The sequence below is a fragment of the Ochlerotatus camptorhynchus genome, unplaced genomic scaffold (genome assembly GCF_037179485.1).
Source record: "Ochlerotatus camptorhynchus isolate MF236.1 unplaced genomic scaffold, CSIRO-AGI_Acam_v1.1 ptg000045l, whole genome shotgun sequence".
NCBI lineage: Eukaryota > Metazoa > Arthropoda > Insecta > Diptera > Culicidae > Ochlerotatus > Ochlerotatus camptorhynchus.
Window position 1 is genome coordinate 2,396,613 of NW_027040536.1, and position 25,682 is coordinate 2,422,294.

The 25,682-nt window shown below is 39.9% G+C and overlaps 2 protein-coding genes across 8 annotated transcripts in view; one reads left to right on the forward strand and one right to left on the reverse strand.

The window, feature by feature from the left end:
- LOC135714989 (protein sickie-like) overlaps positions 1-25,682 on the forward strand; it is a 511,961-nt gene that overhangs the window by 134,002 nt on the left and 352,277 nt on the right. For all 7 annotated transcript variants that reach the window (XM_065238435.1, XM_065238394.1, XM_065238411.1 and 4 more), the window contains exon 2: positions 18,277-18,447. In XM_065238435.1, the coding sequence (XP_065094507.1) occupies positions 18,277-18,447 (171 nt within the window). The remainder of the gene's footprint in view (positions 1-18,276; positions 18,448-25,682) is intronic.
- On the reverse strand, positions 6,704-7,369 carry LOC135714773 (mantle protein-like). The gene is made up of 2 exons (XM_065238146.1): positions 7,326-7,369; positions 6,704-7,261 (listed from the first exon to the last, which is right to left on the reverse strand). Exons 1-2 carry the CDS (start codon positions 7,329-7,331, stop codon positions 6,746-6,748), a joined length of 522 nt encoding a protein of 173 aa, XP_065094218.1. The 5' UTR covers positions 7,332-7,369; the 3' UTR covers positions 6,704-6,745.

Here is a 25,682-nt window from a genome sequence, read left to right on the forward strand (position 1 = left end):
CCCGGGCCATTCGTCGTTCATCGCCAGTTTGTCGTGCCCATTATCCTCAATTCTAAATGGCCATCTCTATCGCCACCCCTCATGGCCTCCCAACAGGCAGTTGTTCGTTCATCTGGCGGCGGGTTTTGCAACTTTCGGTGTGGTGGATTGTTGCGTTCTACGGTAAGCTGTCCTATCAAGAGCAAATTTTCATTACGTCGAAAGTAACAAAGGTAAACAAAGTCGAGCTATCAGTGTCAATCGATGCTCCTGCTATTCCATTATATACTGTCCGAATATAGGATCACATCCCATTTTTAAATTTATTTACCAGTCAAGTTGCTTTTTGACGTAATCACCTTCCGATCAAAATAGTTTTCGATGTTACTTATGTCACCCGTTTGCCTTAAGTAACAGCGCTGAGAAACCCGTGAAAAGTGTACGTTCGTCGTTTCGCTTTCTCATTATTAAAGTGAATAACTCGAACTATTTGTTGCTAAGATGATTTCGGTGGCCCTAAAATGATGCACGTAAGGAAACGTAATTGATAATTCTCCCGAATATCCTGGTAAATACACAAAAGGGGCCACCAAACGACTTACAATGACTTTTGACTCAAAAACCAGTGTTTGTGCAACTGTCCACTAAGTGTGTACCTACCCTAACAGCTGTACTGATGCACACTACAGAAAGCATGAAAGCTAGCGATTTGCATTTGTATGATTAAAACCCTGCTAAATATGTTAAACATAGCTATCACTATGAGATTATATGTGTTTCCAATAGGAATAACTTTTCGGTCATCAAAACAAAACTTTATTTTTCTCGGATTGGTGCGAATGTTACTTACGACATAATGAAAATTTGCTCTTGCTTTCTTTGCCTACTAGGGAGTTTGACAACCGATAAAACTGCACAACACTCATGAACACTACCTGCCATTATTTTTCTACAATTTAACGAAACTAAACACCACGCTAGTCTAAACAATCCTCGAAACAAAGACGCTAGCACTTACAAGCCTTTTCGCCAAGTTCTTCGAGGGCGTACTATTTAGCAAATCATAGTCTGTTCCTCGCTTCAACCGTTGCTTCACACGACATAAATCTACCCGACATTCAGTTTTCCGTCATCGAAGTACTGAAAGCCATCGAAGAACTCGACGTTGACTAAGGCCCTGGAATGGACGGTATACCCCCCTTGCTGCTGAAGAATTGCTCCACCGTACTTGCAACTCCCATAACATCTTTTCTCGAACGTTTATAACCGTCAGTAGAATGCTCTAAGTGAGACGTTGCAAACACAGTAGCTTATTTATTTATTTATTTATTATTATTATAGTCCATCTGACTTGATAGTCTCAATGAAACACTTAAATCTAAATGTAGTCACTCATTAAAAATTAAAAATTGGTCAGCAGCAAACGATGACGAAACATCGAGGCATTGATGTCAAAGTCAAATAGGTCAGAGGCTTCGTTGAATTGATGAATCATGGCGACAAAGGAACTGTTTGCAGCATAGTTGGTTGCATGTACTACTTCATGTAGCAAGGTTCTCGGACGGAGTGTTCGGGCAGGAGCATACAGATTAATTTTGGCCAGTAACTCAGGAACATCATATTCTGCGAGTAAAACTTTAGCAACGAAGACGACCTGCGATATGTTTCGTCGCTTAGCAAGAGTATCCAAACCCAGTAAACGACAGCGGTCAGCATACGGTGGTAAATTCAGCGGGTCACTCCATGGAAGATAGCGCAGTGCGTATCTGACGAATTTGCGTTGAACAGCTTCGAATTGTCCACTCCATACTGCTTGGTAGGGATTCCAGACAACACACGCGAATTCCAGTAGTGAGCGTACCAATGAACAGTAAAGGGCTTTAAAACACAGAGGATCACGAAATTCCTTAGATATCTTGAACATGAATCCAAGCTGTCGATTAGCTTTGTCGATCGTGGTTGAGAAGTGGCGAGTGTATGTGAGCTTTTCATCCAACATGACACCGAGGTCTTTAACGTGATCGACACGTTGAACTGCAGTTCCAGCAACGTTATAATCAAACAAAATGGCAGTCCTAGTTCGACGGAAACTAATTACGCAGCACTTTGAGACGCACAGGACCATACAATTACGTTCACACCAATCATTAAAGATTTCAAGAAGGTTTTGTAGTTCTAAACAGTCGGCATAGCCTCGAACGACTAGATAAATCTTCAAGTCATCGGCAAAAAACAATTTACCTCCTCGTAGTAGAATAAACGTTACATCGTTCACAAATAAAGAGAAGAGCATTGGTCCCAAAATGCTACCCTGTGGAACTCCTGATCTGTTCGAGAAACAGTACGATGAGTAGTTTCCAATGCATACAGTAACTTCACGTTGCACGAGGTACGATCTAAGCCAGCTGCAGAAGGAAACAGAACATCCAATTTTTTCAAGCTTTGCTAGCAGAACGTCGTGCTTATGCGCCACTCTCGATAACGAGAGACCACTGGTCGTTTCTTTTCAGTTTGCCCGACTAAGCCCTTTTTAGCATGAGCGACGTCCTCAAAGGGAAATTTCCGAACGGTACTGGATTATGAACGCAGCCAAACTGTAACGAATAATTTGACCGATCAAGATGACGGAATTCTTTCCGAATAAAGCATTGTGGATTAGTGATTGGTGATTAGTGATGCAAAATTTGAAATTTTCGGTCCACAATACTTAAACGATTCCAAATCTGATCCTGACTAACCTCTCAAAATTTGAACCCATTTGGTGAGAAACTGAGATGGCACAAACCATTTGAAGTTTGTATGGGAATTACTATGGTAAAACCAAGATTTTTGTTCATGTCTATCTAATAATTCACCATATCGGTCTGCTTCAAAGCTTTCAACTGTACTTGTAGGAAATTCTCAGCTACAACTTTGCTGAAGACCACTTTTTGGTTAAATGAAAGGATCGAAAGTTATCAATGGTTCAATGCGCTGATGTCTTATGATCATGCTCAATCAACTGCTCAGCAGGCAACATTGGTGTTTCTGGGGCGTTGAATAGGACACAAAAATCATGGCTACTATGTCACACTGCAAAATACAGTGTTGCCTACAGAGCAGCTGCTTGATCATGTCATAAGTTTACCAATCTCTTAAATAATTAATAAATTTTTCCTGTCTCGTTTTACATAGAAACAATCTTCAGCAAAGTTGTAGCTGAGAAAATTTTCTATAAGAATAATTATTGAACTATTTCGCATCTCAATATGAAAAAAGACTAGAATGAAATGAACAAAAAAAATGAGATTTTCCATAGTAATTTACATGTAAACTTCAAATGGCTTGTGCGAAGTCTGTTTCTAACCAAATGAGTTGAAACTTTAGGAGGCTAATCAGGACCCGATTTGAAACCATTTAAGCACTGTGGAGCGAAAAAGTCAAATTTTGCATCAGTCTATTGTGGATGTGTGCTAAGTGAACTCTGGATCAAAGCAAGGTGAAACGTAACGTAAGAGTATACCTGGGTGAACTGTAATGACCACAGGGCTGTGGTTTTGGAAAATAAAGATAAAAGTAACGGATAAAGGGTGATACGGCCAAAATTGGGTCAATATCAACTTGACGTATTTCTTTCAATTTTGCATTTAAAAAACCTGAACACCCCTCATTTTGAAGGTGTGTGTGTGTAGAATGTTGCTCCTATTTTGATTTTGGAATTCACTCTTCAGTTGTCAAAATGCCGTTTAAGCAAGAAGAGCAGCGTATCAAAATTTTGCTCGCGCATCGTGAAAATCCGAGCTACTCGCACGCAAAGTTGGCAAAATCGCTAAAAGTTGCCAAATCAACCGTTACAAATGTAATTAAAGTGTTTGGGGAACGTTTGTCGACAGCCAGGAAGTCTGGATCGGGGGGAAATCGAAAACCGGAAGCCGCTGAGACGACAAAGAGAGTTGCCGGTAGTTTCAAGCGAAACCCTAACCTCTCTCTCCGAGATGCCGCAAATAAGCTGGGTGTATCGTCTACAACCGTGCATCGAGCCAAAAAACGAGCCGGACTATCGACTTACAAGAAGGTAGTGACTCCAAATCGCGATGATAAACAAAATACGACGGCCAAAGCGCGATCCCGGAGGCTGTACACGACGATGCTGACGAAGTTTGACTGCGTGGTAATGGACGACGAAACCTACGTCAAAGCCGACTACAAGCAGCTTCCGGGACAGGAGTTTTATACGGCAAAAGGAAGGGGAAAGGTAGCAGATGTTTTCAAGCACATGAAACTGTCAAAGTTCGCAAAGAAATATCTGGTTTGGCAAGCCATCTGTACCTGTGGCTTGAAAAGCAGCATTTTCATAGCTTCCGGGACTGTCAACCAAGAAATTTACGTGAAAGAGTGTTTGAATAAACGTCTGCTGCCTTTCCTGAAGAAACACGGTTGTTCCGTACTGTTTTGGAAGGATTTGGCATCTTGCCATTACGGTAAAAAGGCCATGGAGTGGTACGCCGCCAACAACGTGCAGGTGGTTCCCAAGGACAAGAACCCTCCCAACACGCCAGAGCTCCGCCCAATTGAGAAATACTGGGCTATTGTCAAGCGGAACCTAAAGAAGACTAAAAAAAACTGCTAAGGGCGAGCAGCAGTTCAAGGCAAACTGGCTTTCTGCGGCGAAGAAGGTGGACAAGGTGGCTGTACAAAATCTGATGGCAGGGGTCAAGCGTAAGGCCCGGCAATTCGGATTTGGAAAAGCGGAATTGAACTTGAAAAAGAAATTTAATTTGATTTTTTAAATAAACGATTTCACCGATTTACACGCGTTTTCCCTTGACCACATTTTGACCGTATCACCCTTTAGTTTGAATTCATTTATGTATTATTCTTTTTTCGTAAATTCATTGGATGCGAGTGTAAGTGTTGTAGTGTGTGTGTACATGGCCATGCTTCACATACCTGCGCAGGATTGTATGTTGCTCCGGTGACTGCAGTCGAGGGGTACACGAACAGTGTGCGATTTTTCGTGGTCACCGCGGTGTAAAGGCAGTTTTCACCAACCGGCGTCTGCGAGCAGTGCGCCCGTGCAAAGTAGCCGAATTAAAGATGCGGGAAAGGGCGTTGACTGGGCTTCCGAAGCTCTACCGGTTCGCTCTAAGAGGGAGCCAACGTGCTTTACCGGATGGCCTTCGCATACTCTGTTTCTGCTACACAGCCACCACGTGACGAAACGGAACAGCCTCCTCGAGAGTCGCACAGCAGGTCGGATAGGCCACTTTTCCCGTTTTGCTACCAATGTAAGGCGGGCCTGCACATGCACTTCGCGGGTAGCTTTAAGCCCGTATAAAAATACCGAATTAGATTTTAATTACAAAAATGAATTCATTTAAAATTACCTTGAGGTTTTCTATGAAACCGCACAGGAGCGGAGTTTTCGCCTCTTGTGGTATTACCAATCAAGAACTATATCTATAAACGAGAAAAAAAATACCACTTGTTAAAACACATCACCTTGCTTTTAATCAATTACTTTAAGCACTTCTATTTAAAGTTAAATCTCAGTAATTTAATTAATACGAACACACCTTAATAACTGAATAAAATAAATAAAGACACACTGAGACTAACTTCCACTCTATGATGCCGAAAAAATGAAATGGACGATTAAATCAAGAAGATTTAGTTGACCCCTCAAATTTCATTAGTCATGCTCAGTTACAAATACTACTTAAGGTCAAGTCTGTCAAAGGTAAACCAATCATTACATTTGAAAGACCTCTAACATTTCAATACAATACCAGAGAGTATCATCGAATTATTTCATTAATTCAAATTTGCATTGGAAACGATTCTTTAGATTTTTAAAATTGACCTAAATTATAGCAATTTCAAAAATATATACTGTCATTTTATTTTTGCATTGGAAAAGTGACCTTTCATTTGAAAACTCATCTAAACAAGTGATTTTAAGTGTTTACTGCAGATAATGAAGAAAAATACTCGGAGAAAAAAATGATATTCAACGGGAAACGTTACACGTTCGCTACATGACAGGATGTTCCCAGTGGCTTGGAAATCAGCTTCTATCATTCGGATCTACAAATCCGGCAACTGCAATCGAGTCACGTAAATGGTACTCCGGTCTTGTGGTGCCCATTTTGCTTGAGCAAAATTTGCTAAAAACTTCGATAGCCAACATGGTTTCATGAAACAACGCTACACAACTACAAATGTGATGTCTTACGTCAACACTCTGTCTCGCGAAGTCGAACATGGACGGCAAGTTGGCCTCCGATACTGTACCACATATCTAGGTCATTGACAAAATGATACACATGGGGCTTCCGGAATGAATCACGCAGTGGCTGTTTTCATACCTGTCGGACAGAACTGGTTGGACAACTGGACAATCCCAACCGTTCAACATCACGTCCGGTGTTCAATATCTTCGTAAACGACTTGTGTATAATGCTATCTTCTTTTAAACTCGATGGGCACCACAATCAACTTGATTCTTGTCTTCGGGCTTTTGATGAAGTTGACGATAAATTAGATTTTAGCATGTCCGAAATTGTATTTTCACATTGGATTCGGAATCTAGTTTAAATAATAGTATTAAGTAGTTCAGTCTGGGCGGCTTAGTCGAAGGCGGTGATCATAAATAAATGCCGCACCTATACGTAGTTATGCAAGAACAGGCCGGAAAGAACTATTTATTCAAACGAAACCATTTTTGTAGACTCTCATCGTTCACATTTATTCACAATTCATCACACACAAACAGACAGATCATCGCTCAGAACAGTCCCCAGTGCTTCTTCTTGTGCTCCTTGATGTGCACGGTCACTGGAACATGCTTCTCGATGTAAACCGGCTTCTGGATGTACACTGGAACGGGCTTCTCAACATGAACTGCGTACGGTTTTGGCACTTCGACGTATTCCTTGTGGACAACTGGGACCTTCACTTCGACTGGGTATGGGACTAGGCGGTCAACGTGGTATGGAACCTTCTTTTCCACATAGATTGGCACTTTCTTCTCCACGTAGACTGGAACCTTCTTCTCGACATGCACCGGGTATGGGACTTTCACTTCAACTGGAACATGCTTGACGACCTCAACTGGGTACGGGACTGCAACGTTCTTGGTGATGGTGGTTGAGACATGCTTAACTTCTTGGTGATGGTCGTCAAAATCGTGGGAATCGTGACCGTATCCCAGTTCCCAGAGGCCTCGTTTGTCCTTCTTGGAGGAATCGTCAACTGCCGCACAGGAGGCAACGGCCAAAGCCATGGACAACACTACGAACGCCTGAAAAGATTTAATCGAATCGATTAAATCACACTCTTATTAGAAAGCGACTTAATTTATTTACCTTCATTATATGAGATGCCTTAATTGCACGAACTGCGTTCCCGTGATTTTTTAGACTGAACGCAACTGATGGGACTGCAGTGAGCGAGTGATATCTTTTCCTCTAACAGGTGTGATTTTTATATTGTTTCCCCAAAAAACGCAGAAAGTCGATCTGGTCCGAATTCACTTCGTAAGCTTGCAGCACCACTGTTTGATTTGACCGAAAACCGAACGCAGTTGTCGGTCATGCTGGGTGGATAATGAAAAATGCATCAGATCATTCGAAAACAGTTGTTACCCATTAGGTGAAGGTCGTTTGGTAGATGCTCTTGGTAGCAGCGATGAAAAGTATTGCTGATACTAGTTTTTTTTTAAAGTTATTTGATGATTTATTTTTAGTTATGATTGTTGATTTGACATAACCGATTTTAATGATAATTTTCAAACGTTTAACTGAACAGTAAACTTCAATCAAAGTATTTTGTTACTTCATACGTGAAGTTAACGATTTTCAGAGTTGGGAGGAAATGCTCTTCTTATATCAACATGAAGCTTTAGTGCGATAATTGATTAGCTATAGAAAGTCCTGCAAAGGACGAGTTTTGTTCATTTTTCACACTGCCGTTCTCTAACAGAAAAATCAATCACTCCTCTTCCGACAATTGACATATAGGCCGAGATTAAGTTAGAAATTCAGAAGTCAGACTTCTCAACTTTGATTTAGTGCTGGAGCCACAATATCGTCTATCAGTGTATACAGATTAGACGTTTGTGCCGCCACCACCGATTTTACGCCGCCATCGCCGATGAAAATCATCCAAAATTAAGTTGCATCGCCACACAGTGGCAGAAATCGAGAAAAGACGGTCAGTCTGCATCGCATTCAAATTTTCTATGGGTCAACCTCTAGAGTTGTGCCTTTAGGTGAGAAAACCATGCTCTGAAAATTTTAGCTCATTCGGATGTAACACGAGCTGGCGGTTTTAGTTTGAATTTTTCATGGAGAATTTGGATAAAATACATGAAAAAATGACACTCCTACACTCTATCGATCATAAAAAAGTTTTCTATTATACTGAAGATTGCATCATGAATCCAGTTAGTTTTATTGAGATATTTGCTTTTGAATGTATATGAGCATTTGGTATATGAAAATTTCAATCAAATCTCTCATATGAACATTAAACCAAAAGCGCCAGCCCGTGTAACGTCAAAAAGAGCTGAAACATTCAAATAGTGGTTATCGCACCAAAAGACGGGAGCCTGGATGTTCGCCTGTGGAAAATATGAACTTGTAGTTTTAGAGGTAATCTAGTTGATACGTTGCATAAGCTTCCTGTATTTTGTTGCGATATACGAGCAGAATGCACATATAAATTCAAGAATTAATATCTCCATAATACACTGAAGTCTTTTTTTACACGGTTTTTTTTTACGCGGTTTTTTTACACGGTTTTTTTTACACGGTTTTCCACGATTTACACGGTACGTTTTTAACGATTTCTCGACAACGATACAACCTATCGACTTGATTCCAATCACATTATCCGTTTCAAGCTATTTGTAATCGAATGGCATACTTTAAAAAAAATCACAATTTTTGGTGTAAATACAGAATTTTTTAAATATGTCTATATGGACCATATCATGCTTTAATTACAAATGGCATCAAAATCCGATTTTTTTAAAACATTTAAGCATGCGAAAAATCAAAATCTCGTAGGTTTTTTTTTACACGGTTTTTTTTTACACGGACCGTATCCCCCGTGTAAAAAAGACCTGAGTGTACTAACTTGAATCGTGATGCTGTCTTCAGCAAAATTTCTTCTTATAGTTTAAGCTACGTGTGCTGAAATTCTGAGCTTAATCTAATCTGCTGAACCAGTTCTATGCACGAAAATTTCTCCATACATTTCAACCAATATTCCCATATAAATTTTAAATCAAAGGCGCCAGTGTTTCATCCGAATGAGCTGAAATTTTCCGAGAGTGGTTTTTTCACCTAATGGCATAAATCTAGGGGTTGACCCGTTGTAAAAAATGATAAAAAATAAATAAAAAATGAGAGCGGATCTATTTGCTTTTTACTGAAGGAAGTGTTACTACTACCTAAAGCTACAACAAATTTAAGCAGCACTTTTCAGTGCTCAATGTACCTGTAAATTTTCTATCTTCCCCTCCAGGTGGCACTGATGTGCCATATGTTTTAAAATTCCTTGCTTAGCTCGACATCACGACTAGATAGAGGTTGCTGTGTTCAGTCAAGTTGTTCAGATGACTAAGAGCTTTTGTTAAGTGGACAGCTTACTTCAGAATTATCTTACCTGGCAGTGGAAGTATACGATTTAACATAACATCACAACTAGATAGACGGTTGCTGTTTTTTGGCAAAGCATTCCAGGTTTTTAAGAGGGGGATCGAAGTGTGCCCTGCTTTTAAACGGACGTGAAAATTTGTCCGTTGGCACAAGGGGTCAGTCACTCGGCACAGCTGCTTTTGGATTAACGCTGTTTACAGTGTGCCGCATTGTGCCGGTACTGTGCCGAACGAGTATAGTTGTGCCCTGATTTGTGCCTTTATGTATTTGAAGTGTATGAGTGGTCAAGTACAAATTGATCTGGTATATCTGGCAACAATACTTTTGTAATGATGATTCTGACAGCTGTTTATTTACTAAGTACAAATTCGCTTCGAAATTCGCTCCTGTGGTGGAAACGTCGGCCTTGAATCTCGTCAAGGAAGTGAAACGTTCTTTTTTTTCTATAATCGTACGTACCATGGTTCACCGGGTTTGTTCATTCTAATTATTGGCTCTGATAAGCCACAATACACAGATACAAATCCGCTGTAAAGGAACGGCGGAGACAACAAAAGCAATCGGGTTTCGATCCGACCCATCAACACCGGAGCAAACTTTTCGGTTGAATGTCGCTGCAGGAGAATTACCTCTCCATATCTTCTGCCGGTACGACTACTACAAGGTAGGATCGAGCTGACTCACACACGCGCTACCGGATTTCACGCTACAGGATGATCTGGGCATGGCCTTTTTCACCGGGTACGATGGCCACGGTGGTGTCCAGTATGCCTGGCAAGCACTTGCACACGTTTGTGAAGAAATGGTCGGAGTACGGGGACATGATGGCTCTGCAACGTGGCTTTTTGGACATTGACGAGGCTATGCTGAATGATCGGACAGCCGGATCGACGGTGGTTGCCATTATGGTAATGAACGATAATGTGTATTGTGTGAATGCTAGTGATTCGCGGGCGATCGCGTGTATGAACGGGAAGCTTGATGTGCTTTCGATCGATCACAATCCGACAAATAGTCAGTTACTTACCACATCTTTTTTGGAATGATCCATTTTAATTAATACATTTCTAACGAAAAGAATTCGATCCACATTTGTTTACGTACACGCAACTTCAATAATCGTTGTCAATGGTAATCCAGGCAGTGCTTCCAATTTATTTTAATGATAATCTGATACACACGAAAATGTGCCGGTAATGTGCCGATAAATGTGCCCTAACTGTTCAGAATCTATTTTCGGCACATTGTGCTGACTGACTAACCCCTTGAGTTGTCATATTTTTCGTCGCGTTTTTTTTTCGATTTTTGGTTGAAGGCGCTTGATAACATTTTTTTAGAAAGTGCGTGAGTATAAAAATTGAAGGCTATTTCCATAAGTATTTTAACGGAATTTTGGTCGTGTGAGCTGTGATTCGGGTTTTCCGTTATTTGCGGTTCCGTCGTGAGATTTGTATTTTCTAGTGCGCGGTTCAAGAGTAAAATTTTCGGGTTGCGAAGTTTAGTGGTGCTTTTACGATTTTGGTTACCTCTGATATTTCAGACCAGTTGAATGTTGAAGATTCGGAAACCAGCAGCAGTTCCGGTGTATTTATGTTTCCGAGCTGAAAAAGAAGGCGGACGAAGACGGCCAGCGGCACATCTATCGCAAGAGGCGTTGCTGCTCGTCTGTTTCTGCTGCTTACACTCTGCTATTTGGACCATTTAATTTTTGAGAGATCGGTGAGACAAAAAGTCGTTTGTTGGGTTCTAGACATTGCTGGTGTTAATGAAAATCAATGGATAATGCAGACTTGATTTTTTCCTTATTTCCACTGTTGAACTCTGGTCAGTTGGAGTGAAGACACAAACTCACACACACAGATTCCAGTTTTGAGGAAGTTCACGGCTCTGAAAAATAATTACGTTTTAGTTTTTGTAAAGGTATTGGAAAATCTAAAGACATCACATTTTTTTTCTGATTTTTAAGGAGGATTCATGTGCAAAAACATTTTCTAGTCATCATGGCATAAAGTTGGACTCAAAAAACCACGAAACAGCGACCATTCGGTTTTGCTGAGTGAAAATTAAAAAATTATTTTAATGATCAGACGGAAAACATGTTTTTGCATATGAATTTTCTCAGGAATCTAAAGAGGAAACTGATTTTCTTGGATTTTATATGTTTTCCCGATACGTTTTTGGAAAATAAAAACGCACCGAAAAAGAAATTTTGTTTTCGGTTAGATGAACCTCGAGGTGAACTTTCTCTTAAAGATGGCCACAAAACAAGCTTCTTTTGATGCATTTCGCGCCAAATCGTATTCGGAGCTGGCAGCACCCTCTCAGATTTCAATGAAACTTTCTGGATGTGTGGACCTTGACTAAATATGCCACATTCATTATCCAAAACGCTGCTCAAGGATATCACTGGAATAATTCTCAAGCAACAATACATCCATTTGAAGTTTATTATAAGAAAGACAATAAACTTGAAAATGTTAGCTTTATTATCATATCTGAAGTAATGACTCACGATACAGTTGCAGTTCAGTTGTTCATCTCAAAAATGATAGATTTTATTAAACAATCGATAGATTTTTCTAAAATAACTTTTATGTCAGATGGGGCAGCATCACAATACAAAAAAAAAAAAAAAAAAACTTTGCTTGTCGGTGTAGATTTCAGTCAAAGCTTGGATTAGAAGCAGAATGGCACTTTTTTTTTTGCAACGTCTCATGGAAAAGGTCCCTGTGATGCCATTGGTGGCACTCTCGAGGGAATTGCAAAGAGAGCTAATCTTGCTCGAGATTATGGAAACACCATAACAAATCCACGAGAATTATATAACTGGGCAGTTGCACAAACAGATAAAAATATCACAAAACAACGTTCCGAGTACATATCCACTGAACAGTACATCGAAATGTCAGAAGCCTTGATTTACTACTTTGGTCCATATAATAATTTTACTACAACTTGTCTTCACAACTTTCGTCATCAGATTGACTACTGCTTGTATGAAATCAACCTTAGTTTTATAGTGCTTATAGGTAGAATGAAGTGGTAGATATATAATGTTAATGGTTTAGGTATAAATAACAGAAGGGCATATAGATTTATGATGCGATACGTTGACTTCCCAAATCGTTGTTGATTCGAAAGAAGATCTCAATTTAAATTTTATTCATACCTAATTCTTAATGGATAATTTGAGCTAAGAATTCTAAGTTGCAATAGGCGTATCGGATTTTGCCTCAGTAGTAGACAAAATAATCAATTATATTTTTGTCTAATGATATAAGCCCTTTTCATATGGAATTCTCGATTAACCCAAGTGATTAGTTGCTGATTAGACAAAATTGAATCACAAATGGAGCTTCATTGGGTTCACTGGTTTAGTTTTGTGTAAAAATGGTACGTTAAAAAATCAGTTCAGACATGAAAAAGTTTTTGTAAGAAAAACTTTTTTTCCTTAAAAGTGCTCATCTCGCGATGCATGTACGGATGGTAGTAAACATAATTACCTATCTTGAGGCAAAGTTTCATCCAAATCAAACGTGGCATTTTTTTAAATCGACTTTAAATTTTAAAAGCAATTTTTTTCAGTGTAGGTCTCAAATGAATTTTTTTTTCAGTATTTTTTTTCGATAATTTGGTCAATTTCCTAAAAGTCATACATACAACATGTTTTCGTTGGACTTGTCATTTTTCCATAATATTTTTTTTTTGAAAAAAATCGGCAGAAAAAGTTTGGCCCTTCTCAAATGTTAGTCTAGATAAATTTTGGAAAATCTGAGTATGCAAAAGTGCTTATTTAGTCAAAGTCTACACATCCAGAAAATTTTAGTGAAATCTGAGAGGGTCCTGCGAGCTTCGATTCGATTTGGCGCGAAATGCGTCTTTTCTCTTTTTTTTTTTTCATTTCCTTCATCTCTTTTCAGAAAGCGAGTAATGGCGCTATAACCACAAACAATATAGGGCTAGGACAAGAGTTACTCGCTCATGTCCAGACCACTAAAGGAAGATAGAGCATCCCTTAACATGTTTAGACAAGATGCTCCCAACGACCAATCATGTATAAATAACAATACAACGGATCGTACGGTACGAGATGTCCACGTTTCATCCATTTATTGGGTTCTGAAGCATTGTGCTTAAATCTTTGACTTAAACAGTCCCGATGTTTCTGAATCATCTTGCCCCTTAAAAGCTGCACAGAAGGCCTAACCGTTTTGATATCTTTTGCGCATCTCTGCTACATATACCAAATAGAAAAGACAAATGATAAAGGTATATCTATCATTTTCCAGGATGTTTTCATAAACTGGCTGTGTTGGTGTTATATTAGATTAGATTAGATTAGATTGAAAAGCATTTCAGGTTGTTAAGACCTATTGGATGTTAGACAATTAAGTTGATAATTGCTTTACCAGGTGGTACTAGTGTACCAAACGACTTGCTTCTGTTAAATCCCATTGTAGCTAACCCGGACGATCCAGCTTGAATACGCATTTGCACCACTCCACAAGGGAGACCACACGGCCAATTTTAATTTTCCCGGATTCATTAATTCTTAGAAGAGATTTGCGGATCGTTCCTGACAGCTTCCAACAACCAAACGGGAATTCCTTATTATACCCCCACTCAAGAAAGTCACCAAGAGAAACGGTATAGCTCACGTATACCGTAAAATTCTACGAGAGAGAACTTCTCATCATTGGCCAGTCCCGTCACCTGCCGCTAGACGTCTCCCTAATCTGGTAGTAGAATGTACTTCCCAACATTTAAACTCAACAAGAGGACGAGCAACGAAAACTTACACGAACGCGGAGTGATGTCAAATACATTCAAATAATTAAAGCTGGAGGCCCAGGCCTCCTGGGATGAGAGGTAATCACGCTTACCACTACACCACCGGCGCCGCTAAGCATGTGCTCCTGGTGACAAGGATTTACAGCGTCTAATTACGTGCGCATGCTTTTGGTGGAATCGACGAGTCACGAGTTTCGGCAAGTCGTCACGAAACTCGACTCAAATTACATCAGCCTTAGGGCTGGAAAATAACTACTCCGTGGCACCCTCACCGGACGCCACACTCCACACATAAATAAAAGCTTGGTTGACTCAGCTTAAGTGGGTTTTGCAAACGGCCACAGTCTATGGCCTGTCGGCGGGTTCGACACACACGGTGTTGCGTTCGATGACCGCGTAGAAAGCGTCACCCCTTTGATGACGGTGGCAAATTGTGGTTCAGCGTTTCACACGCTGATGCCGTGTTTGATGACGAGCGTGTCGATCTCTTCCACGTGGAGGTCCGTCGAGCCTCCTCGGACCGATGTGTTTATGGATCTGTCCGCTTCCGGCCGGTTGGCAATTGCCGAGAAATTCCGTCCGACGGGGAGAAGAATCGCACAGAAATGTGAACACTAGCACGAGCGCGGACAAAACATCACATTTCGATCACACCAAATTACCTTTTTCCTTAGCAACGATCTCCTAACGCACACAACTAATTCACGCACACTTTAGTTTCTAGCTAAACTATAGAACAAACAGAAAAAAAACTTTAATTAAATTAAATATTCGACACCACTTTAAATTAGCATACTTTTCGCTATATTAACGGACACGAAAAAACGCGCACACTTCTGGATTGGTGGAAAATCACGGATGAAATGATCGAGCCTGTGAATCCTTAGATGAAGGAAATGACTCGCACGGACCGGAAGTCCATCTTTTCCCGAAACCCATCGTGTACTTTCGTGAGTCTAAAGACACGAAAGATAAATTGGCCGATAGAAGAGAAGAAAGAAATTTAATTCAGTTTAAACCTAATAAATCGTATACAAATTTATACAAAATACCTGATCGTTACACCATCATCTCAACCTGCAAAGGATTCAGAACAAGATCCTTAGGATAATCTTGAAGAGTCCTCCACGGACTCAAAACACCAGCTGGTCTTCAGACACTGGAGGAGCGAAGAACGCTCTGCTTGGAACGTTCAGAGATTGCTGTGGGTGTTCCGATCAACAGATCATCAGGATATGGTACAGTAGGTTAAGTTATTTGTAGTTAGGTACCTTTCAAATTTTTCTAAGCGTCTAAAAACGGTTACAAACGACTCCAGGCCATCGTTCAACGCCAAAACTAACCCAAAAAGGCAAAAAATGGTATTGAAACGTGACAATGACTGGGACAGCTTTAAAAAAAAAAAGAATCCAATAGGCTAACAAGAGAATTATATTCTTTGGGTGTGTTGGTTTTTTCCTTTTAATTTCGTTATAATTGCTTATCTTTTGACAGATACGCGTATTTCGTCTACTTCTTGCAGACTTCATCAGTGCCAAGCAGGGTTGCCAAAATGAAATCTGTGTTTTTGTTCCAAAAAAATCTTTTCATCTTAGTTTTTGGCCAGAAAAACTGTGATGATATCTGTGTTGATAATTTATAAATTGAATCCCTAAAAATGTCATTTGAAAAGTGTTTGAGCAATTTTTATGACAGAGACAAAAAATAGATAAAAATATATGCATCTTAAATTGGCCAAAAAGAAGACCTCTGACAATTCTCATTCTTCTTTTTTGTTCCCTAAAAAAACATGCATAGATATAAAAGTTTGTGATAATAAAATTTCACTGACGTGAAAATAATGTTTTGTTATTGAACATCTCAAGTTTAATTTATTAAATGTTTGATCATATTTTAAAAATCTGTGTAATCTGTTAAAATCTTAGTAATCTGTAATCTATGAATACAGAATATTGGTTTAAAAAACTCTGAAAAATCTGTAGACATACAGAGTTATGTGTAGTTTTGGTAACCCTGGTGCCAAGTACTCAAAACCACTGAGTTATATACTAATCAAGTGTAGTGGTGTTTAGTACTTGAATGGCTACGCGTATCTGTCAAAAGATAAGCAATTATAACGGAATTAAAAGGAAATTAACCAACACACTCAAAGCTCTTCATAAAAGGATTAAAAATTTAAAAGATTGATCATGGCTTCCAAGCTTTCAGAACCTAATAGGTAGGGGAATTTACGTATTCTCGTCAATCTAAGCAGCGTCCGACCTTCTATTAGCGATTTCTCAGCGTCACACACATAGATGACAGGTTTGTTTGTTGACATTTATCTGCTGCTTGCTGTTCTACTAATTCCAATCGACAGAATTGATCAAAACGGGTTGAACATGTTTTTACAACGCTCCAAACTTCTCAGGTGAGAGTGACTATTGTCGGCAGTCTCTTTTTCTTCGGCACCCTTTCCATTTAAACTGCGTGTTAACCAGCTGTTCTATTATCGGCAACTCGAAATCAGCCGTATTTTGTAGTATGTATATTTCATTTAAAGAAAAATATGGTATAACAGGAATTCACAGTCGTAAAAATGTAATCAGATTGAAGCTGAAAAGGTAAGGAATCGGCTTAATACATTCAGCGAAGAGTTTTGATGGAAAAATACAGTGAAATAAACGTTTCAATTTCGGTTGCCGAAAACAGTCAATGGGTGCCGAAGCCATAATTTACCCTACATATCACTAAAAAAAATCCATCGAAGGTTAAAGGAAAGACAGCGTTTCTTGAGAAATGCCGAAAATTAAATCTAACACCTATCAGTCATAAGATTAGGGTTAAGACACCAACTCCTTAAAAGTAGTTCGTAAGATGGAGTCAGAATTTATAAAAGTGAGCATTCAGAGTCTCTACTCAAAGTTGGAAACAAAGTCGTTGGAATGTTTGGAAAGATAAAAATAAAAGTTACATAACAACAAACTGAGGTCACAACAATACTATTTGAATTACATAACACAGCAGAGAACCCAGAAATCGCACAGTTCAGTTAACGCAGCTGTGGTTCAATCCTTCGAACGTTTTGTGGTAAATCGCTCGTCGCAGCAGCTCTCAGAAGAACAATTGACACTTCTCAACAAGAGATTAGGATATGCGATCTCCTCAAAACCTGACGTGGAAGAGGTCATCGTTGACATGGAGACTGCAATCACTCACACACTTCCTAAATTCAATTACACGAGACTGCTAGGAATATTATTTCAGAGACAATACAAAACGGAAAGGGACATTCACTTAGTAAAACCGAAAAAGAGGAAATTCGAAAAATCGAAGAACTAAAAACAAAGCCGGTATTCTATACCAAAGTGGACAAAGGTAATGCAGTAGTGACTTTGGACAAAGAGGACTATGACAATCGGATGACGGAAAAAAAATACTAATGACCCATACAGACAGTTGAGGATTGACCGCGTTTATTGGTAACACTACGAAACAATTGAAAGTTTCAAACCCTATTCTACTTAGGATACTTCATAAAGGAATTCCGTTAAGAGGTTCGACAAATTTAAAAGATTGAATTATATTCGACAAAATGACCACACAACTTTAAAACGGATTGGCAACTCTATAATAATAATAATCTTATAACGTTAAAAAGAACCTAATATGGTTAAAAAAAAAATTGCCGAAATTTTTCGATTGGGCGTTCAAATTTCAAGTTAGAATTGATATTGCCATCAAAATACGAAAAAAAAGATTGTCACTGTAGCTCAATTGAGATTATCGCAACATAATTTAAAAACATTCACTAAATATTCCCAACTTCCAATTTAATGAAATCACATTAACGCATAACTTTCCCTTCCTTCTCCCTTTCTAGATCTACACTGACTGGGCCAACTACTACCTGGAGCGGGCCAAATCGAAGAAGAAGGTCTCGGATCTGTCTGCGGACTGCCGTGATGGACTGCTGCTGGCCGAGGTGATCGAAGCGGTCACCACATTCAAAGTACCTGATTTGGTGAAGAAACCAAAAACACCCCAACATATGGTAAGTCTCGAAACTAGCATGTCCCTCCTCCTCCTACAGTTGCGTTGCATTCTTTTTCCCCCTTTCTGATCTATCACTACATTTCCATAACATTGCTATTGATCGCGTCGAATAAATCATGCTTCATTAATTGTAATCAGATGGTCATAAATCAACACGATGAACACTTTCGAAGAGGGCGCGCGCGCGTCATTGCGCTCCCCCACTCGATCAAAGAAATGCCGCTGTGATTTCCCGGCAACTAGTTCAATTAAAATGGGCAAATCTGATTCACTCTAAGGGCGAAAGAAGTGCTTCTTAGAATATAGAGAGTGAGAATAGTGCTGTTTGCCAAAAAACACATTTTCTTTCAAACACCCACTTACCTACCGAATGAGTAAGATATGCACTGACTGGCACACAAAACAGCCGTCGATTCTCGCTGGGAGTTAGAAAAAGAGATAGGGATAAAGGGGGTGGGCGAGAATATATGGGAACAAGCAATTGGTCCAATCTGGTGGCCTGCCGGCCAGTGTGCGGCTTTGGTCAAAGCAGAAAGCACGTGGACATGATTTATAGAGACCTCCATACTTGATAGAGTCGCTTATTCAGTGCTCGTACTCCGTTTCTAGCTCATATTGCTATAATGGTCGTGTCTTATTGAATGTTTGTGCTCACATATAACAAACTGGACTCCAGCTGTGCCACATGAGGGATGAGCATCAATAATTTCTGGATCACGCCAATGGAGTGCGTAGGGAGCGGGCTGAATCATTTTCAAAAATTTGGCACAACGCACACACATGCATCATTATTGGCACATATGCCTTTATGGATGTGTTATCGAAAAAAAAAAACATATTTTCCATTCATGGTTCAAACCATGCTTTAAACAAATCATTATGATTTATGACTCTAAAATAGAATTATATCTGGAATCACTACCCATTATGAGTAATGACTTTATAGAACACGTTCCTTGTCTCGTTCCACAGTCAAGCAAGCGCCACATTTCACCGCCTGCCTAGAACGTATCCCACTACTGATGATGGCACCAAAGCAATCGATTGTCCCCCTTTAGAATACTTCCCGCACGATCATAAAACCTCGATTCGATACCGTTTGTCACTGCCGGGGCGCAGTACTCTGCCTTAAAATTGGTCTTTTTTCACTTCCACCCCCGCCCCTGTTCGTTCCCGAAAACCATTGACTTGTAGTGGGTTTGCTCGGCTTGCCCCCTCATCCAGAGTGTTCTAGTAAAGTGTGCGTCGTCGTCGCCGATGGGAATTCTGGAAGGTGGGGGTGACTGAACGATGACGATCATTAAAGTGATTAATATGCAAACGTTTAATACGGAGCGAGCCGAGCATTAATTCTGTATCGAACTTCTTCGTAGCAATACGATGGGCAGACGACGATGATGGCTTTCGGTTTGGCTACACAATCATATTTAATCGCTGCATTTGGCTAAAGCGATGATCGTCGACATCTTCGAAGGACAGTTTTGAGGGAAGGGACTTGTGTCGGAGATGGAGTTCTCGGGCAAGCAGAGAATGTATGTTATAAATAATAATCGATTTGGTGAAGAGTAGTTTATATTAATAAACATCGTTTGTCTCGGTTGGCGGTGATGACGATGTACGATAGGGAAACTGACTTTTATGGGGTTTATGAGTGGAATGAGAAATGAGGTGATGAATGTTGAGGCACTTGTTGGCTTTTCAATCTTTCAGCTTCTGTGTTCAAGCTCGTTAAAAGCAGCTTTGCACAAAACTGCTGAAAATGAGGTCGTACGAACCACAGGGCAAAGGAGTCCAACGAGAAATTAGGCGCATTTACCTGCTCTTAACTTGGATAGCTTTTTGTGATATCAATTTTGTTCCGGGTCAAGCTATGGTAATCCAATGATTTGGACACCGGAGTGCATACAACTAAACCTTAGCGAAGACTCCTATCCTCCGGCGCAGTCGCGTCTATTTCAGCCTAGACTCACAGCCGCGGGTCTTCCAACCTTCAACCGTAGGCCTGCTCGATAGAAGGCCTCCAATAGACTGGTGCCGAGCAAGTCTGGGTGAAAATCAAACTCGCTGATCACAAGTTATTCCTTGGTGCTATACATCCCTCCGAATCGAATTCGTGATGATTTGCTCTACAATGCTCTCATCCGATCTGTTATATCTATTTCATGTGATACTGCTGTATGTGATGAATTCAATCTTCTCGGAATTATTTGACAATCTTCAAATAATGGCTTCTTGTTAGCAGACACGGAAACGTCTTCCCGTTGTGTACCAATGCCTTGCTAGATAGCTACAGCATCGTAAACCTTCGCCCAATTATTTAGGCACTGTTTCATCGAATATGGTCGAACGTTGGACTTATGTAAGCCTTCAAGACGTTGCTTCAAACATTTCAGTTATTTCATCATCTTCCGTGAAACACGTGTCATCCACCCCTGCAGTTAATCTTCAACGACTAGAAGCTTCCAGTTTTCAAGGATATCGCAGAAACGGTGGGTTATGATTTCCACAAGGCCGACTACAACAAAATTATTACTGTCTTAAACACACTTGTTTGGGACTGACTAGAACAACGACAGTGTTACGCAAACTTTTTCAAACCATTCTATCGTATGTCATAGACCGCCACGTTTCAGGATTCGTCAAGATTGGAGACTGCCTCTCTTATGCCTTCTTTCCCTCTTATGGAGTTCCTCAAGGCAACCAGCTGGGCCCGTTAATGTTCCTATTTTACCTGAATGAAATCAACATTTTACTAAAGGCTGAATAAAGTCTGTTCCAGTTAGTATTGGGCCGCTTATTTTTAATTACTGTAGCGCCTCTTGTTCTCGTATCAAGAAACTATTGACAGCGTTTTGATCCGGAAGAATTATTTATTTAGTAGTGAAAATTTCATTAGGATTCACACAGTACAGTTCGGCGAATCTGAGCGCGAGAAGGTTTTCGGTTGTACCATGCCAACAAACATCCCAACAGGACGCTGAAACAAAACCTGGTTGCCAAAAACCGTGCAAGGAAGCTGTGCGAGCAAGTTCTGACCAAGTATAACGGATGTATTTTGATGGACGATGAAACTTACGTAAAAATGGACTTTGGACAAATCCCAGGCCAAAAATTTTACTTTGCTAAACGTAAGGGGGATGCTCCGGATAAAATAAAATTTGTCTTTACAGATAAATTCGCTCGAAAGTTGATGATTTGGTAAGCAGTTGCGGAAAGAAAACAAAGGTTTTCATCACTGGAGCGACTATGAATGGACAATAGAGTGATGCAAAATTTGAAATTTTCGCTCCACAATACTTAAACGATTCCAAATCGGATCCTGACTAAGCTCTCAAAATTTGAACCCATTTGGTTAGAAACTGAGATGGCACAAACCATTTGAAGTTTGTATGGGAATTACTGTGGTAAAACCAAGATTTTTGTTCATGTCTATCTAATAATTCACCATATCGTTCTGCTTCAAAAGCTTTCAACTGTACTTGTAGGAAATTTTCCCAGCTACAATTTGGTTTCAGCAACTTTTTGATTAAATGCAAGGATCGAAAGTTATCAATGGTTCAATGCGCTGATGTCTTATGATCATGCTCAATCAACTGCTCAGCAGGCAACATTGGTGTTTCTGGGACGTTGAATAGGACACAAAAATTATGGCTACTATGTCAGATAGAAACTATCTTCAGCAAAGTTGTAGCTGAGAATTTTTTTTTATAAGAATAGCTATCGAACTGTTTTGCAGCTAAATATGGAAAAAGACTAGAAGGCAATGAACAAAAAGTTGAGATTTCCCATAGTAATTTACATGTAAACTTCAAATGGTTTGTTCGAAGTCTGTTTCTAACCAAATGAGTTGTAACTTTTGGAGGCTAATCAGGACCTGATTTGAAACCATTTAAGCACTGTGGAGCGAAAAAGTCAAATTTTGCATCAGTCTAATGGATAACTTTATAAGGAGGAGTGTCGTCAGAGCATAATTTTGCCATTCATTCAATCACACGAAGGTCCCGTAAAGTTCTGGTCTGACTTAGCCAGCTACCATTACAGTCGCTTTGTCGTAGAATGGTATAAGCAGAATAATGTCGATTTTATTGAGAAAAGTATCAATCCACCAAATTGACCAGACTTTCGTCCCATTGAAAAATTTTGGGAAATTCTCAAGCGCAAGTTGAAGAAATGTGGCAAAACAATCAAAACACCATCTGATTTGGAGAAGTGGTGGAAAAGGATGGTAGATGAGGTTGACAGTACTACTGTGTAAGACATGATGAGAGGTATTCCGCGAAAAGATCGGAAATTCACCCGAAAAGCTGAAGAATAATTTTTGTTGCATTCTTCCCTTTAGGCTAAATAAAAATCCTACAAATTGATACCTCTAGCGTTTTTGTACTTTATTTCCCCTTGGAGAAATAACCTGTTTTGTGCGGCCAAATTCTAAATGGAACAGACTTTAAAAGTAAATTGGTACGCACAAAAAGACCTGTAATTCGTGATTCAATAAATTTAAAAAGTCCATTAATGATTGCTTTAAGGTACTTTTACTAAAACTTCAAAGTTACAGCATTAGATGGTTACATTTCCCCAGTTCGAACGAAATCTCGAACCTTCCTCTTGATGGAGCCCATCAGCGCTCGCACAGTGGAAACGGACACGTTATCAGCGCATTTCTTCCATTTTGCCCGCATTTGATGGATGTCCTTGACTGCCCCACCGCTTCGTCGAAGTCGCTGCTTTGAAATTGCCCAGTATTTTACGATTGGTCGAAATTCCGGGCAATTCGGAGGCGTCATTAGCTTGGGGACAAAATCGATCTTGTTGGCAGCATACCACTCCAGAACCACCTTGCAGTAGTGGCAGCTGGCCAAATCGGACCAAAAGATGACTTTACCCCTATGCTTGCGGATGAACGACAATACACGCTTTTTCAATGTAAACTTGAGATGGCATCGTCGAGGATGTGTTTTTTCAGGCCACAACTTCAAATCTCTTACCAAATCATGGCCTTCTCCGCGAACTTGTCGGCAAACACGGACTTGAATCTTCCCGGCACATCACCACTGTTGGTTACGCTACGTCGAATAGCCCGTCGGACCCGATGCGCCCCGATGGTAACGGTGCTGAACATCCCACGTCAATAGGAAAACTTCAAGAGGATATGTGTCGATTCTGTGGTATAGAAAAGGAAGACTCTGAACACTTGCTATGCTCTTGTGCAGCAATCTTCAATAAAAGGTGTATTTTTCTGGATAAGGGGCTGGCAGAACCCTTTGATATTTGGAATGCAGGTCCCAGTAAAGTAGTACATTTCATTCGAAATGTAATACCTGGCTGGGAAAATGCTTCTGGTCAGTCTATGTCGGTCGCTTCACAAAATAGTGATACGACATAACTGATAAAGCAATATAAAAACGGAGAATATCACAATAGATCAAAGTAATGGTCGCAGTGATGAATACATCCAACACGAAAAAAAAAAATCCCACGTCAACAGCGACCCGGACGAAGGTAGTGAAGAAACAACCAAAACAAACATCAAGGGAACAATAGACGTAAAGGAGAAAAGGTGGACTGAGTGAAAAATTACTAGACGTGACGAACGGCGTGCTAAAATTTATCCTGCTATTTACACATTATTAAACTATCTTAATATTAAACCTTCTTATAGTTGAATTTATCTACTTACGAGCGATCGGCTTACATAGAAATTCATTAGGTACTAGTTGTAAAAGTGAATTCTTAACGATGAAAGTAAATCATGGATTCTAACCTAAAAACTATTATTACAGCTAAACGGTTTTGCTAGATAAATTTGGTGAACTTAGTCTACTACTTAGTCTATCTATTTAAAACTTAGTGACCTAAAAAGGTGAGAAGAATTGAACTGTGTGCACCTCATAAACCTAATCAATCATTCTTACATCTAGCCAAATTATCTACTACAAATATTAGATGTAAGGCACGGTGCCAACGAACAGGTTATCAAGTTTGAGTGGTAGTGAACACTAAAGTAAGAAATTAAAATCTATCATAAACATAGTCTCAAAACTAATATGTTGAAATTTCGATAGGAATTTTGTAATTTACCAATAAACCGGAACTCGGAACGGTTCCGGCACGCTTTTTGGTCACGGAATTCCGCTTAATGTGCCGGTTCGAATGTTTACTGGCTTTATACGACTTGTATCCTTCCCTCGTAAGGATGTTCCGCACCATTTGAAAGTTGGTGTTATACCTTCTGTACACATCTCAGATCGAAAGACCGGAGTTGGCTTTAACACACACAGGGTTTGCTTGTAGGTTTTGAGCACTCGATCAACTGTTGTTTTTGGCATCTTCAGCACTTTAGTCAACTTGGAACCGGACCACTCCGGATTTTCCAGGTGTTTGTGCTCAATATTTTTTCTTCTTTCAAGTTCCATTTGACGTTATTTCTGAACGCGATCGACTACTTTGATCAAACTTGCACCAACACAAGAGGCTGACGGCACGTGAGAGGCGTACCAATTTACTTTTAGCGAAGACAACAAATTAATGTGATGTCTTCGCTGTTAGTCAGCCTTTAGACGGACCTCGTTTATCATATGCAGACCCTTTCAAAATATTTTGGAAAATAGCTAAACCACACGATGCGAATTTCTTGCAAAGGCAGCTACATATATTCGCCGGCTGGTGTGACTTGAACAGAATGCTGCTAAACCCGAATAAGTGCGCTATAATTTCATTCACAAGAAGCATAGAGTCCGCATATCTACGACTATTCTTTGTCAGGTGTTTTTATTAGTGTAGAAAGCCTGGTGAAAGCTCTTGGGGTGATCTTGGATTCCAAAATGACATTCAGTAGACCCGTCTCTTATATAACAGATAAAACTTCGATAAACCTAGGAGTGTTTTTCCGCGTAGCCAAAGATTTCAAAGACGTGTACTGTTTTAAATCACTATACTGTGCAGTCGTTCGATTGGTACTGGAATATGGATTGGAATCCTTTCTACCATAATGGATAAGATAGGATAGAAAGCGTTCAAGGCAGGTTTTTTCGTCTTCCATGGTACAATCGTTTTGAGCTGCCACCTTATGAAAATCGATGGCAGCTGATAGGTTTGGACACTCTCATCATCATAAGAAATAGATTCTGATGTGCTCTGTACGTATTGACTATACCACTCTACTGGCAAATCTACCTCTTTAGGCAAGAGCGCGTAGTTTGAGAATTAACTCATTAATAAGATTGCCTTTTCGTC